The sequence below is a fragment of the Camelus dromedarius genome, chromosome 19 (assembly GCF_036321535.1).
Source record: "Camelus dromedarius isolate mCamDro1 chromosome 19, mCamDro1.pat, whole genome shotgun sequence".
Taxonomy (NCBI): Eukaryota; Metazoa; Chordata; class Mammalia; order Artiodactyla; family Camelidae; genus Camelus; species Camelus dromedarius.
The window spans coordinates 18,355,113-18,369,019 of record NC_087454.1 but is presented as its reverse complement, the minus strand read 5'-3'; the positions used below and the strand labels follow the sequence as shown (position 1 = coordinate 18,369,019).

The 13,907-nt window shown below is 41.2% G+C and overlaps 1 protein-coding gene across 6 annotated transcripts; it reads right to left on the bottom strand.

Annotated features, from left to right (window-relative positions):
* Window positions 1–4,080: 4,080 nt before the first annotated feature.
* On the bottom strand, window positions 4,081–13,765 carry LOC105084555 (zinc finger protein 660). 6 transcript variants are annotated; one of them, XM_064476043.1, is made up of 7 exons: window positions 13,335–13,688; window positions 12,057–12,304; window positions 10,601–11,199; window positions 10,447–10,522; window positions 10,095–10,242; window positions 7,783–7,828; window positions 4,081–5,786 (listed from the first exon to the last, which is right to left on the bottom strand). In XM_064476043.1, exon 7 carries the CDS (start codon window positions 5,475–5,477, stop codon window positions 4,278–4,280), a length of 1,200 nt encoding a protein of 399 aa, XP_064332113.1. In that variant the 5' UTR covers window positions 5,478–5,786; window positions 7,783–7,828; window positions 10,095–10,242; window positions 10,447–10,522; window positions 10,601–11,199; window positions 12,057–12,304; window positions 13,335–13,688; the 3' UTR covers window positions 4,081–4,277. The 6 variants fall into 6 exon arrangements, with proteins under 6 accessions (XP_064332113.1, XP_064332114.1, XP_064332112.1 ...); XM_064476044.1 differs by lacking the exon at window positions 13,335–13,688 and adding an exon at window positions 13,695–13,765 and having other exon boundaries at window positions 10,447–11,199; XM_064476042.1 differs by having other exon boundaries at window positions 10,447–11,199.
* Window positions 13,766–13,907: the final 142 nt, after the last annotated feature.

Below are 13,907 nucleotides of genomic sequence, written 5' to 3'. Positions count from 1 at the left end.
TGGCTGATTTGTTCTCTTACTCAGGAATGCTAATGAGCTGGATACAGGAGCTTCTCCGAAATTGGCCCAATGCTGGAGCACTCATTCCCTGGGTATTGGTTCGACCTTGAGATTAAGACCCCCATTCCTCTGCCACCTGAGACTGGCTCTGTAGTTGAAAAAATTGCTTTCCTGGAATCTCTGATGAATCAATGATGATGATGATGATGATGATGGATTTTTGGCCCACATTTCTTTATTTTTAAAATGGTTGTTTATTTTTAAAAGACATTACAGGGGAAAGAGTATAGCTCAGTGGTAGAGCGCCTGTCTAGCATGCACAAGGTCCTGGAGTACCTCCATTAAGAAAGAAAGAAAGAAACCTAATTACTGCCCCTACCCCAACAAAAACAAAAAAAGGACATTCTCTTTTATGACAATACAATTATTGACTCAGGAAACTGAATACTGATGCTATACTATGATTGAATGGATAGTCCATGCTCAGATTATGCCAGTTGTCCTAATAATGTCTTTTTGTACATTTTGTTCCAATCTAGAATCCAACTTAGGCTCACACATTGAACTTAGTTGTTCTAGTTCTTTAATTTCCTTTAATCTAAAACAATTCTTCATTGATTCTTTGTCTTTCATAACACTGATATTTTTGAAGACCACAGGCCAGTTGTTCTATTGAACCCCCTTCTTTAAATTTGGGTTTGTCTAATGTTTCCTCATGATTAGATTTAGGTTATGTTTTTTTGTTTGTTTGTTTGTTTTTTACCAGGAATACCACAGAAGTGATAATGTGTCCTTCTCAGTGAAGGAATCATTCTAGGAGTCGTATGGTATCAGTTTGTCCTCTTATTAGTTGTTTACTTGGTTAGGCTATTTTCTACCAGATTTCTCCACAGCAAAGATCTAACTTCCATTGGGTTATGTTTATTTTCTTAATTGAAGTATAGTTGATTTACAATATTGTTAGTGTCAGGTGTATAGCATAGTGATTCAGATATATATATATATATCTGAATATATATATTTTCATTATAGGCTATTGAATATGGTTCCCTGTGCTGTACAGTAAATCTTCATTGCTCATCTATTTTGTGCATAGTAGTTTATATCTGTTAACCCCATACTCCTAATTTATCCTTCCCCCTCTCCCTTTCCCCTTTGGAACCAAGTTTATTTTCTGTGTCTTAAGTCTGTTTCTGTTTTGTATATAGATTCATTTGTATTATTTTTTAGATTCCACACATATCACTTAATATTTGTCTTTCTTCCCTGGATTATGTGTTTAAACTTAGGCAGGGTGGCGAGGAACTAATCACCTGGAGCTCCAGGATCAGCTCCTTGATGTGTGTCTCTGGCCTCAGCCATTGATAATTAACTCACAGCTGCACTAGACCCAGGAATAGCTTTTCCTTCATTCATTCAATATTTATGGAGCAGCTAATACATGTCAGGTACTGTCTGAAGTGCTAAGATATATTAATGAGTGAAACAAAGATTCCTGCTCTCAGCCTTCTGGATAGGGCTCCCTTTACAAGGTCTCATCAGTGACTCTCCTGAGGCATAAGAAAACAGGTAGCAGAGAAAACTAACAAACACAGACTTTTGATAAGAACCAAACTTCTACCCTCACCAAGCTATAACGGCATGCCTAAATATCCCCATCAAGGTGATGTCAGTGAAGGCCATGGGGACATCTTGGACTTCCACTCCCACTTGGCAATTATAAGGCACCCTTACACTTCCCTGTTGGGCCAGTGTGAGGAGGCTTAGTGAAGTGTCAGAACTTTCACCATCATCCACCAGTAACAAGGTCACCCTCACTGTGGTGTCAGCACAAACCATGTGGGGAACTGGGCTCCTTAGCACTCAGAAGTAACCAGGATCTCTCCACCTGAGGTGTTAATGGAGGCCCAGTGGTGGTGTCAGTGGAGGTTAGGTATCAACCTCTTGCAGTGATGAGGTAGTGCCCTCTCTTCCCCTGCCAGAGTGGTGTCAAAGAAAGGCAGGTTAAACAGAATGTTTTTTTTTTTTTTCTTTAAATGGAGGTCCTGGGGATTGAATCCAGGACCTCCTGCATGCTAAGCACACGCTCTACCACTGAGATACACCCTCTCACCTAAACAGAAGGTTTGAATAAGATCCAGAGTCTCAAAATATAATACAAAAATATCTCGGATTCAGTCAAAAATCCTTCAGCATACCAAAAAGTGGGAAGTTCTCAGACTGAATGAAAAAAAGACAATCAACAGATGTTAACACCAAGATGACAAGCATGTTGGAATTATGTAACAGATTTTAAACCAGTCATGACAAAAATGCTTGAGCAAACAATTACAAACATGCTTGAAACAAATGAAAATATAGGAAGGTTCAGCAAAGAAATAGGAGCTATAGAGAACCGAATGGACTCTTAAGAAATTAGAAATATAATGACTGAAATAAGCCCAGTGGATGGGCTCAGTGGCAGAAGGGAAGGGACAAAAGAATGAGTAAACTGGAAGGCAGAACAATAGAAATTACCCAATCTGAACAACAAAGAAAACAGACAGGGGGAAAAAATATGAAAAGAACCCCAGGGGTCTGTGGGACTATAATGAAAGATTAATGTTCATGTCACCAGAGTCCTAGAAAGGGGGGGGGGGGAAGAAAAAGTACTAGAAGAAATAATGGTTAAAAATGCCATAAATTTACTAAAGAAATAAACCTACAGATTCAAGAAGCTGAGCTAATCCTGAACAGGATAAACCCAAAGAAGCCCATACTAAGACACATATACCCATGTTAATTAAACTTTGAAAAACTAAAGACAAAGAAAAATTCTTCAAGTAGCCAAAGAAAAACTACATCTTATCTGTAGGGGAAAAAAACAGTAACTGAATTTTTTTTCATCAGAATCTATGGAAGTCAAAAGGAAGTGGCACAATATTTTTCAGGTGCTGACAAAAAGAACTGTCAACCCAGAATACTATACTCTGCAAAAATATCCTTCAGAAATGAAGGGGAAATCAAGATAATTTCAGGTGAAGGAAAATCAAGAGACTGTCACCAGGAGAGCTACCCTAAAATAATGGCTATAATAAGTTATCTAAACAGAAAGAAAACTACTTTAAAAAAAAAACCTTAGAGCATCAGGAAGGAAAACAGAACATGGTAAGCAAAAAATATGGGTATATGTAATAGAATTTCCTTCTCCTCCTGAGTTGAAATGAAAATAAAAGGACGGAAAAAGATATACATCATGGAAACATCAATCAAAGGAAAGGAGGGGCAGTTTATTATTTTGCTGGCTGTCTAGATTTAAGAAAGTGTTGAAGAAAATGTTAATGATGCAGATTAAACTTTAAAATGTGTCACATCTATAGCTGTTATATTGTGGACAGTACAAAAATGAGGAAATCTTTTTCCAGTAGTTGAAAACTATTACTGGCTTTAGCAAAGAAGTCCCCTCACATCATTGACTTGAGGGACATATGCAGTGCTGAAGCTCAGAGAGGTTTCAGTTGTGTCAATATCATTTGTAGGTGGTGGAAAATGCTGGAATGAAAGGCTTGCTTTCCCCTCTTCTTTTACATCCTTCTCTGTTGTGAGCTCAAGGAGCTGCGTTCACAAAAGATATGTATCCTCTGTGTTTCAGTCGTGATGGCCAAACTAGATTTTGATCTACTGGAGGTCAAAACCTCTATGTTCTCCACATCACTTAGAATATAATATATCCTTTATTCAACAGAAAATGCTAGTTCTGGGGGTGGGGATCAGGAAGGGTCTGCAGGCCACCCACTTCCAGTCAGAGGCTTGGTTAGGTAGCCAGGGTGGGAGGGAAACAGAGACAACTCACCTCACACATTCCAAGCTCTTGGATGTTCCAGTGACCTCAACCGGCACTAAGAGAAGCAATTTCAATATTAGGCTAAAGCTAGTTAGAAATCAAAATGACTTTAAAAAGCAAAACATAAGAGCTTATGAATTCAGTAAAAAAAAAAAAAAAACATACATTTACAGCTACCCCTGTGTACTTTTTCATTGTATTAACTGACATTTCATTGCATTTAACAGAAGTAATCACAGGTAAACTTCTTGCTGATGTTTATTTTTACATTCTCAACTTTTCCAGCATACATGATCTTCGTCACAACTTTTCAATGTGGTATCTCTGATGTTCTTTAAATAATGAAGTTCACAGAACATTTTATCTCAGTTAAGAAAAGAATTCTGGATTCTACTTGAAGTTGTCACCAAACATCTGGGCAAGGAGTCATTTTAGTGGATTCTCTGGTGCTTCATCAGGGCTGAGCTTCCACTGTGGGCTCCACCTCATTCCCCCTGCTGCTGGGGCCTGGCACAACGTGGCCTCTCTGATGCTGGATCAGCGTGGCTCTCTGCCTGTAGGCCTTCCCACACTCTTCACATTTATAGGATTTTTCCTCAGAGTGGACTCTCTTATGCTTATTGAGATTTGACTTACAGCTGAAGGCTTGCCCACATTCAGAACATTCAAAAGGTTTCTCTCCTGTGTGGATTTTAAGATGATGACTAAGACCTGTCTTCTGACTGAAGGCTTTGCCACACTCTTTACATTGGTAAGGCTTCTCCTTGTTGTGAATCCCCTGATGTTCAATGAGATGCTCTCCCTTCATGAAGGCCTTGCCACACTCAGGACACTGGTAGGTCTTATCCCCAGTGTGGATTCTTCTGTGGTTCCTCAGGCCAGTTACCTGAGTAAAGGTCTTCCCACACTCATCACACGTATACTTTTTTGGTTTGGGAGGGTTCCCGTGCTTCCCTCCTAACTTGTGTTTATTAAGGCCTGAGTGCTGACTGAAGGCATCACCACACTCTTCACATTTATAGGGCTTCTCCTCAGTGTGGCTTGTCTGATGTATGATCAGGGTTGAGTTCACTCTGAAGGTTTTTCCACACTCCACACATTCATAGGGCTTTTCCCCTGAGTGAATTCTGTGATGTATTATAAGTTCTGAGCTGCGGCTAAAGGCTTGTCCACATACAGGACATTCAAAAGGTTTCTCTCCAGTGTGGATTCTCCGGTGTTGGTTAAGGCCTGCATACTGAGTGAAGGCTTTCCCACATACTTTACATTCATAGTTTTTCTTTACTGTGAATTCGCTGATGCTCGGTAAGATTTGAACGCTGCCTGAAGGTTTTCCCACATTCATCACATTCATAAGGTTTCTCTTTGCTGTGGAACTGCTTGTGTGCAGCGAGGTCTGCACTGCGGCAGAAGGCTTTCCCACAGTATACACATTCAAACGGTTCCCTTCCAGCCTGGAGACTCTGATGCTTTGTAAGGACCTACCTCTGACTAAAACATCTGCCACATTTATTACATTGATGGGACTTTTCTCCAGTGTGGATTCTGAGATGTTGGAAAAGGCCTGCTTTCTGACTGAAGTCTTTGCCACACCTTTTACACTTATAAGGCTCTTCCTTGCTACGAAGCCCCTGATGCTGTGTAAGTTCTGCATGTCTGATGAAAGCCTTTGCACATTCTGTATCCAGGTACAGTTTCACCCCAGAGTGGCTCCTCCTATGCATCTGAAGGCCTCTTATCCAGGTGAAGGTTTTTTTACATTCATCACATTCATATGTTTTTTCACCTGTGGCATCCCCATCCTGCATTTCAAAACTTCCACTAGGCTCATGGTCTCCTCTATATTTGACATGCTGAGACACAGTTTCATGATGTCCACCAGACCCCTCCCTATATGGTTCTGTTCCTTCCCAAGGTTCCTGCTTCATGTCAAATGTCAAGTTCTCAGTCCTCACACCACCATCTGAAACAACAGACCAGACAACCAGAGGAGAAAAGGCAACTCAAAAATAATTTAAGAGACAGACAGCTAGAAGGGTTAGTCTTTATTTTAGATTTAACAGAGGATCTTATATCTTTATTTAGTGTCAGAGGTTCAGAGAAATATGTCAGTCAAGTAGAAGGAGTGGGAATAATACAAGTGCGGGAGTAAAAAAGAATAAAGCATGGCTGAGTTCCCACAAGAATGTGGGAAAGTAGACAGGATGTCACTTCCATGATTACATAAGACTGTAAGTTCCACCTTCCATAAGACTTTCTCTACTGACACTCCCTTGCTGGCTTGCTGGCTCTGATGAAGAAAGCCACCATATGGAGAAGCCTATGTGGCAAAGAACTGAAGGTAGGTTCTGGCCAGTAGCCAGCAAGGAACTGAGGCCCTCTGTCTAACCAACAGAGAACTGCATCTTGCCAACATCCAAGAAAGGTTGGAAGTGGATCACCCCAGTTACAACAGATGAGACCCCATCCCTGACATCTTGACTGTAACCTTTTAAGAGACCCAAAAGTGGAAGACCCCGCTAACTCATACCCAAACTCTTGACTCACAGAAACTATGTGATAATAAACGTGTGTTGTTTAGTTGCTAACTTTGTGTAATTTGTTAAGCTGCAACTGGCAACTAATATACCACTACTACAAAAATACAAAGCTTCCTAACTATAAGAATTAAAACAATTAAAAAGAGAGGAGGGAAAACAAACCACACATTGAAAATCATATGCATGTACACGTATATCCATCTATACATTAACACATACGGTTGTGTATATGTGTGTATATGTTTATACTTATATATTTGTGTATATATGACATGTAAAACAAAAAACATACAAAAATTATGTTAAGATCAAATATAACTGCCCTATCAGTCATATCAATAAATGCAAATGGCTTAAAATTTATCTATTAAAAGAAAAAAACTAGATTTGAGCACAGAGCAAAACCAACTCTATTATATATACAAGAGATACATCTAAAATAAAATGATTGAAAAAAGTTATGAATAAAGGATGAACAATAGTAAATTAACCAAATGCAAATGAAAGAAGGCATCATGATCTCAATTTCAGGAAAAAAGGTGAAATTCAGGCCAAAACCACAAAATGAGACAGAGTACTTTGTAATGTTAAAATAAAGAATACAACTTACAGTGATGATTTAATAGATATGAATAATTATGCAGAAAATAACAGAGAGGCAACTTTCCTAGAGTAAAAATTACAGATGACATAATGAGACAAAACAAATAGTAGACTTTAATTGTTCTCTCCGTCTAAAAAACACCAAATGAGGGGAAGGGTATAGCTCAGTGGTAGAGTGTGCACTTAGTATGCACAAGGTCCTGGGTTCAATCCCCAGTACCTACAATTAAAAAAAAAAAAAAAAAAAAAAAAAAAGGCACATTTTCCCTACACACTAAGGGGAAAAAAAACACCAAATGGACAAATAAATAAATAAACATACAAAAGATTTACAAAATGAAATCACTAAATTAAATCTTATAGATAATATGTATATTAATTTCTGTATCCTGAAAATAGAACATCTTTGCACATGTGCAGTGACCATTAATGAAAACTTACTATTTTGGGGATCACAGGAAAGCCACAATAAATTCTAAAAGGTGTAAATAACACAAACATTCTCCGATCACAATGCAATAAATCTAAAATCAATAACAAAATTAGAAAACAAACAAGCCCTTCCATCTAAAAACTTTTAAAACTTCCAAAAAACTATTGGTTCAAAGGCAAAATACAAACATACACTTCAGATTTCCTAGAAAATAACAAAAACACTACATTTCAAAACATTTGGGACTCATCTAAACCAGTGTTCAATGAAACATTCACAGCATCAAATATTTATATCGGTAATAGATATATAGATCCAGCTCAAAAGTTAAAAAACAAAAAGGACAACTAATTAACCAAGATAATCTGCTCATTTAGACATACTTTATTTGCTTTTCTCCTTTCTGTGTCTCATTCCCCCGTATGCTTCCTGGGATAAATAAACAAGGAGAAAATAAGGAAGGAATTAGCAAAGAGAAATGCAAAAACAAAACACAATATAGAAAAATGACGGAACATTGTGGTGGTACAGCAGAATTGAATACATCAATATGAACTCCTATTTCTTTAGGAAAAAAAAATGTACATCTAGCTCTACCGATAAAATGTCCCAGAAGCACTATTGCCCTAGTGATAAAGAACACCCCTAGCACCCAGATTTTACACTTCAATAGTATTCTCCATAAAAAGGAACCAAGGCTCCTTCAGAAAGGGTTGATGCCAGATCTGGGTATAGGGAAAGTATAAGGTGAGCCAGGGACAATTAATTTTGTTCAGAAAACAAGGATTAAAAATTAATAGGGTCATGACAAAAAGAGACAGGAGCAAGAGGGAAGACATCCACACAGGGCAAACATGTGTCAATCTGAGCATTAAAAGGAGAAATAAATGGGAGGGAGGGCATATCTCAGTGGTAGAGTGCATGCTTAGCACACACGAGGTCCCGGGTTCAATCCCCAGGACCTCCATTAAAATAAATAAATAAATAAACCTAATTACCTCTCCAACAAAAACAAACATACAAACAGAGTAATAACTGTGCTGGATTAAAACACACTGACTCAATGAAAATTCCTAAGTCCACAATGATTCTAACACAGAAATAGCCCTAAAAAATCATATCACTATTTAAGGTGCCTATTCAATGAGTCCCTGAATTTGAAAATTGCTAAATAAAGGAGTAAAACTAAGCCATCAAATGTGACAGCATAGTATGAAGTGACCAAACAGATGATTTGATGATTTCTTTACTATAAAGAAGAATGCCAGTTAATAACATATCATTATAAAATCATTCTGCAACCCTTAATAAATAAAATGGTTGATTCATTCAAGAATTCTCAAACATTTTGTATTTTGTTGATGGGAAACTGGTCATTCTCATGGAGCCAAAGTGACACTACACCATGACAAGGGAAAAAATTAGCTGTTCAATGGACGATCACACTGTCACCATCCTATGCCAGCGATTTAACAGTGGGTCACCCAGGTATTAATGCCTACTATTACTTAATTCTAGCCAAAATGTTGAACTTGAATCTTTTAAGGCTTTACATCTAATTTCCAGTTTATGGAAATACAGGGTACATGGGCAGCAAAGTAAATGATAGTGAGGAAGCAGCCAGAAAACTCCAAAGGTTAGGAAACTGGTCTGGGCTCATCAAAAAGTCTGGGCTGTGGGGGTAAAATGGGAGCAGGAAACTGTTCAAAGTAAGAAAGAATCAAAAGGCATAACAACCAGATGTATTATGTAGCCCTGGATTCTATTCTGGTTTGCACAAATCAGCTTTAAAGACAGTTTGGAAAAAAATGGGCCAATTTGAATTTGGATTGAGTTTAGATAACATTAAAATGTACTGACAAGGAAAAGAGAAGATTATTAACAGAACAAAACAGATCATAAAATAGCACATAGAAATGACGCTTTTTTATTAGCAGATACAAACTACCATATGTAAAACAGATAAACAGAAAAGTCCTACTGTATAGCACAGGGAACTGTAGTCAAGAGCTTGTAATAACCTATAACGAAAAAAAAGAAAATGTATGTATGTATGGAATATATATATATATGTGTGTGTGTGTGAGTGTGTATAACTGAATCACTATGCTGTACACCAGGAACTAACACTACATTGTAAGTCAACTATACTTCAATCAAAAAATTAATTAAAAAAAAGAAATGAACCCTTTTTGGTAAAATGTACATGTGTATGTGTGTATGCACATATGTGCATATATAAAAGATATACAGATAAAAATAAGTCATTAATCATAACCTCTGGGAGATAAAATATCATGCTTTATTTTCTTATTTTGTGATTCTGTATTTTCTAACTTTCTTCAATGCACATATACTTCTCTGGTAATAATAAGAGGTAACTTTCAAAAAAGTCAGTACAGTTTTACAATGTTAATGTCTCATCACCATCTAAATAAGAAGGTCAGCATCAAAATACTTGACAGTTACATTTGCTATAGACGATCTGCAGAAAATTCAATGACATATATTTAAAAGCAACATATTAAGGCTGTTCTGAGATGAATTATCATCTTTTAATCATTATTACCTAAAGTGTCACCTTTGTCAGGTCCTTTAACAACTCTCTTTACAATGAATTACTTGTCACACTCCATAAAGAAACCAATGAGGAGTTCATTTTGGTCCAAATTCCCTGGAGAAATTCTTGCCTCACCTCTTTCCTCTGATGACTGGGGCTCAGGTCCTTCACCCTTGAACTAGATTGCTGGAGGCTGAACCCAGGTACATGAAGAGTCTTCATCTAGTGTCTGAAGGGTCATTGTCTGCAAAAGGATTTTCCATTCCAGAGCACAGGCTGAAACCTAGAGACAAGCAGCAACCATTAAGCCTGTAAGGATCTCACAAGTTTAACAGAGACTAAATCTTAAGGAGGAGGACCCAAGAAATATTCTCCCAGAGACAATGTCAGGCAGAAGAGAGAAACCAGGGCCCAGGGCACTGAGAAGCTGCTAGGAAGGTAAGCAGAACAAAATTTGATCAAATCTTGTTTCTGTCACTTCACTTACTGGTTATGTGTCCTTGCTGTGAACTTAAGTTCCATGTGTGATACCACCTACTTTGTTGCTGTGAATGTTGAGTGACCTATAAAGTAAGGACCATGATGCTTATAAAATGCCTTCAGTATCTTTACTCACTATCCCTGAATCTGCTATTTCTCACCTTTCCCCTCCTTACAGGACTTGCTTAGCAAGAAGCTCAGTTCCCTGCTGAATGCTGGGTTTCCCCACTATTCTCTCACAGCCTCCACACTTGAGAAAGTTTTGCTCGTAGATTCCCCGCAACAACATCAGACTAGTCTCCTCCTATGTGGACATTTCTCTTTCTTGCCAGATTTTCCAGCATGGTCATTGCCTCCTCCCCGCTCTCTGGATGATGTTCCCACACCTGGGACTGGAGCTCCTGGGGCAGGATGGAATTGCTCCAACACCAGCAGCTCCAGGATCTGTTCCTTGGTGTGCATCTCTGGCCTGAGACACTGATGGCAGAGATCCCGGAGCTGGCTCAGGGCCAGATGGATCCAGGGGAATCCTGGTAGCAGAAGTGTCTAAACTGCTGCCTGAAGATCTTCCAGGTGGGAGGCTGGTTCTTTGGAAGGCTGAGACCCTGATTTCTGGGGTGGTCCTCCTCCAACTCCACTTTCACCATCACAGGCCCTTGCTGACCCCATGGGGCTTGGAATGGCTGGCCAGCAGACTTTCTTGTGTCCACAGCCATCATACCTTCTGCTAGAATTTCAACTGGAGGTTTTTGAGGGCACCCTGGGGAATAAGAATTTTAAGTGATAAACAGATACATAGCAAATACTTCAAAGAACCCACACAAGAATGAAGACCTGTAACCACGGTAACTAATTTTATTCATTCATTAAACCCACATTTATTTAGAGGCCTATCTTGTACGGAAACTGTTCTAGGTGTTTAAAACGCATTCGTGAACAAAGCAAAGAGATTCCTGTTATCATGGAACGTCCATTCCGGTTGTAGCATCAATAAACACAATAAATATGAAGAGCGCATAATGCGTTATAGAGACAAGTAAAGTTGCATAACTGCAGGAACGAGGAGGGCGGTGCAGAATGACGACTTGCGCCTAAGGGAGGAAGACTCCTCCAAATTCGGCATTAGATACGTGTATGTGGCCCCTAGCTTAAAGCAGAATTTTCAACTTATCACTTGGCACAGAGTTTTTCCATACTTGATCACAAACGACCCAACCCGTGGGAGAGGAAAAGTTACGAATCACAGCCAGAAAATTATTCATGTTTTCGTGTCAATCTGGCAAAATGGAGGGCAAAATCCCACTCCGATTCCCACAGCGCTTGGAGGCCCAGGTCTCGTCAGAGCGTCAAAGTCCAGTTCCCAAGAAGGGGCTCCCCAATCTCGGGACAAGGTCCGTCTGGGAGGCCTTGGGGCCGGCCTTCCCGGAGCCGGCCTTCCCGGAGCCTCCGAGACAGACAGACACCTGCTCCCAGCAGCGCAGCCCCGAGCCTCTCCGGGCACCGGGCGTCCCCCGCCGGAACCAGGGCCGGTGCTGGCTGCTCCACGCGGCTCCGCACGTCCGGGGCCTCGCAGGGCCGAACCCAAGACCCAGGCGTTGGACGCCCCGGGACACTCACCCGGCAGGAGCGCAGGACCGCGACTCCGGAATCCGAAGCTCAGGCGCGCGGCCAGCTTCCGGCGTCTCCCAGAGGTCTCGCCCCCCTGAGAGCTCGGCCGCGACCCGCCTCCGCCCGCGTGCCCAGCATCTCCCGGTAACTCTGCCGGGCCGATGTGCCGCTTGTTCAGTTCCCACGGTTCAGGAGTAAGGCCGGTGGAAGCGGTCGCTCTGCGGTGACAGGTAATACTAAGCCCAATTCCTGGATCTCTGAAATAAAAAAAAAAAGTTTCGGACACTTGCTTCTTGCGAACACGGCAGGATCTCTTAACTGAAAATGTGTTATTGGAGGAGTGCTTGATAACAAGAGATACAAAAATGATTGCTCCCTTCCGTGTAGGGTGCTTCGCGGCCAGCATCGCTAACCTGTTTGTCTCTCCTCTGCCAGTCTTGTGGGTGCTTTCATCTCCCCTGTCCTATGCCCAGAACCCTCTCCCCTCAAGGAACACGGTAGCTAGACTTTAGACTCTTGTCAGTGTACCTTTCTCCAGATTGTTTGTTGGTATTGTTTCAAATGGTGGAAGAAAGGCTTATTCTCTCCTCCCTACTTTGCCCGTTCCCACCAAAGTTTTGAGGGCTTCAACGAAAGAAGGTAGGTGTTAAGTTTCTATTTCCTGTGCTTATTTAGCCTAATGCCCCCACTATAAGCTTTAAATGTCAGAAGCAAGGATATTGTATACTGTCCTGTAAATATTATAAGATTTCTCGTCTTAAAAAAAATTGGAAGTGTGTTTTTATGTTTGTTAATCTTCTCAGACCTCTTTTCTCAAGGTCCCACCTAATGAAATTCCATTGCTTAGCCTGGATTGTGCTGACCTGCTAATTAACAAGCATCAGACATAAAAGCATTTCTTGTATTAGCATGTGCTTTGTTTCCAGTTTCACTATGTGCAAACCTTCCTGCTCCTAGGAGTCAAGAGTTACACCAAACTTTAGACATCTTGGGCTGTGATGGCTCACCACAAAATTCTCTTGACTTTGGGTACAGAGTCAAGGTGAAGACTCTCCTGGGCCCTGGGGGATAAGAACGTATTGTAAACAACACAATTACCTGGGCAGCCAAGAACTTACATAAGTTCGTGAACTTTAGAAAATAAAACAGCAGTAACAAACCACGCCAAACGGTTTAGGAACAAATCGCTGCCAAGGCTGCGGAGACAAGCCTTCGTAGGGCAGCAGAAGCCGGGGGAACCCAGCCCATCCCTCTTCCCGCGCCTGGGTAGTAACACCCAGCACTCACTCTGGAGGTCTCCCGGGGGTGAGGGCGCACCTGGCAGCCAGGGCTAGACAAGGAAAGCAGAGGGTCGCCTCCACACTCCCCAGCCTCTCTACAATCCACTCGGGAGCCCGGAATCTTCACCCCGAGCCGGAAAACGGCCGGCTCTTCTCTGGAGAGTAGCGGGAAACGCACCGGAACGCGAGCAGACACGTGCACACATGTACACACCTGGACGAGTCTCCTAGGATCTCGGTCCCTGGGACTCTACTTCCGGTTTGTATAGGAACTTCGGAGGTTTGGGCTTCTCTATGATCTCTCCCGCAGCCTGGCTCGCGATCCCCACCCCGTTCTCCCTCACCACCCGGCTGCCGGGCCGCCTACCTCTCTCCACGCCGCCTTCCTGGGGCTCAGCCCGCTTCACAGCTGAAATCACAGCTTCTGCGGACCCAGTCTCCTAGACAGCAGCCTGGCGTCTTCTTGGTGTTTGTGAGTCGCCCATTGCACCCAGGAAAGCTACATCGGAAAACGGTAGCTGAAAAGACGCCAGACTTGGAGTCTTTTTTGCTGTTTTGCAAACAACCTATCAAAAAGGTT

Bases quoted from the DNA above. Each gene is read 5' to 3' on its own strand.
- LOC105084555 (XM_064476044.1), bottom strand. From the start codon at position 5,477: ATGCAGAACTTACACAGCATCAGGGGCTTCGTAGCAAGGAAGAGCCTT.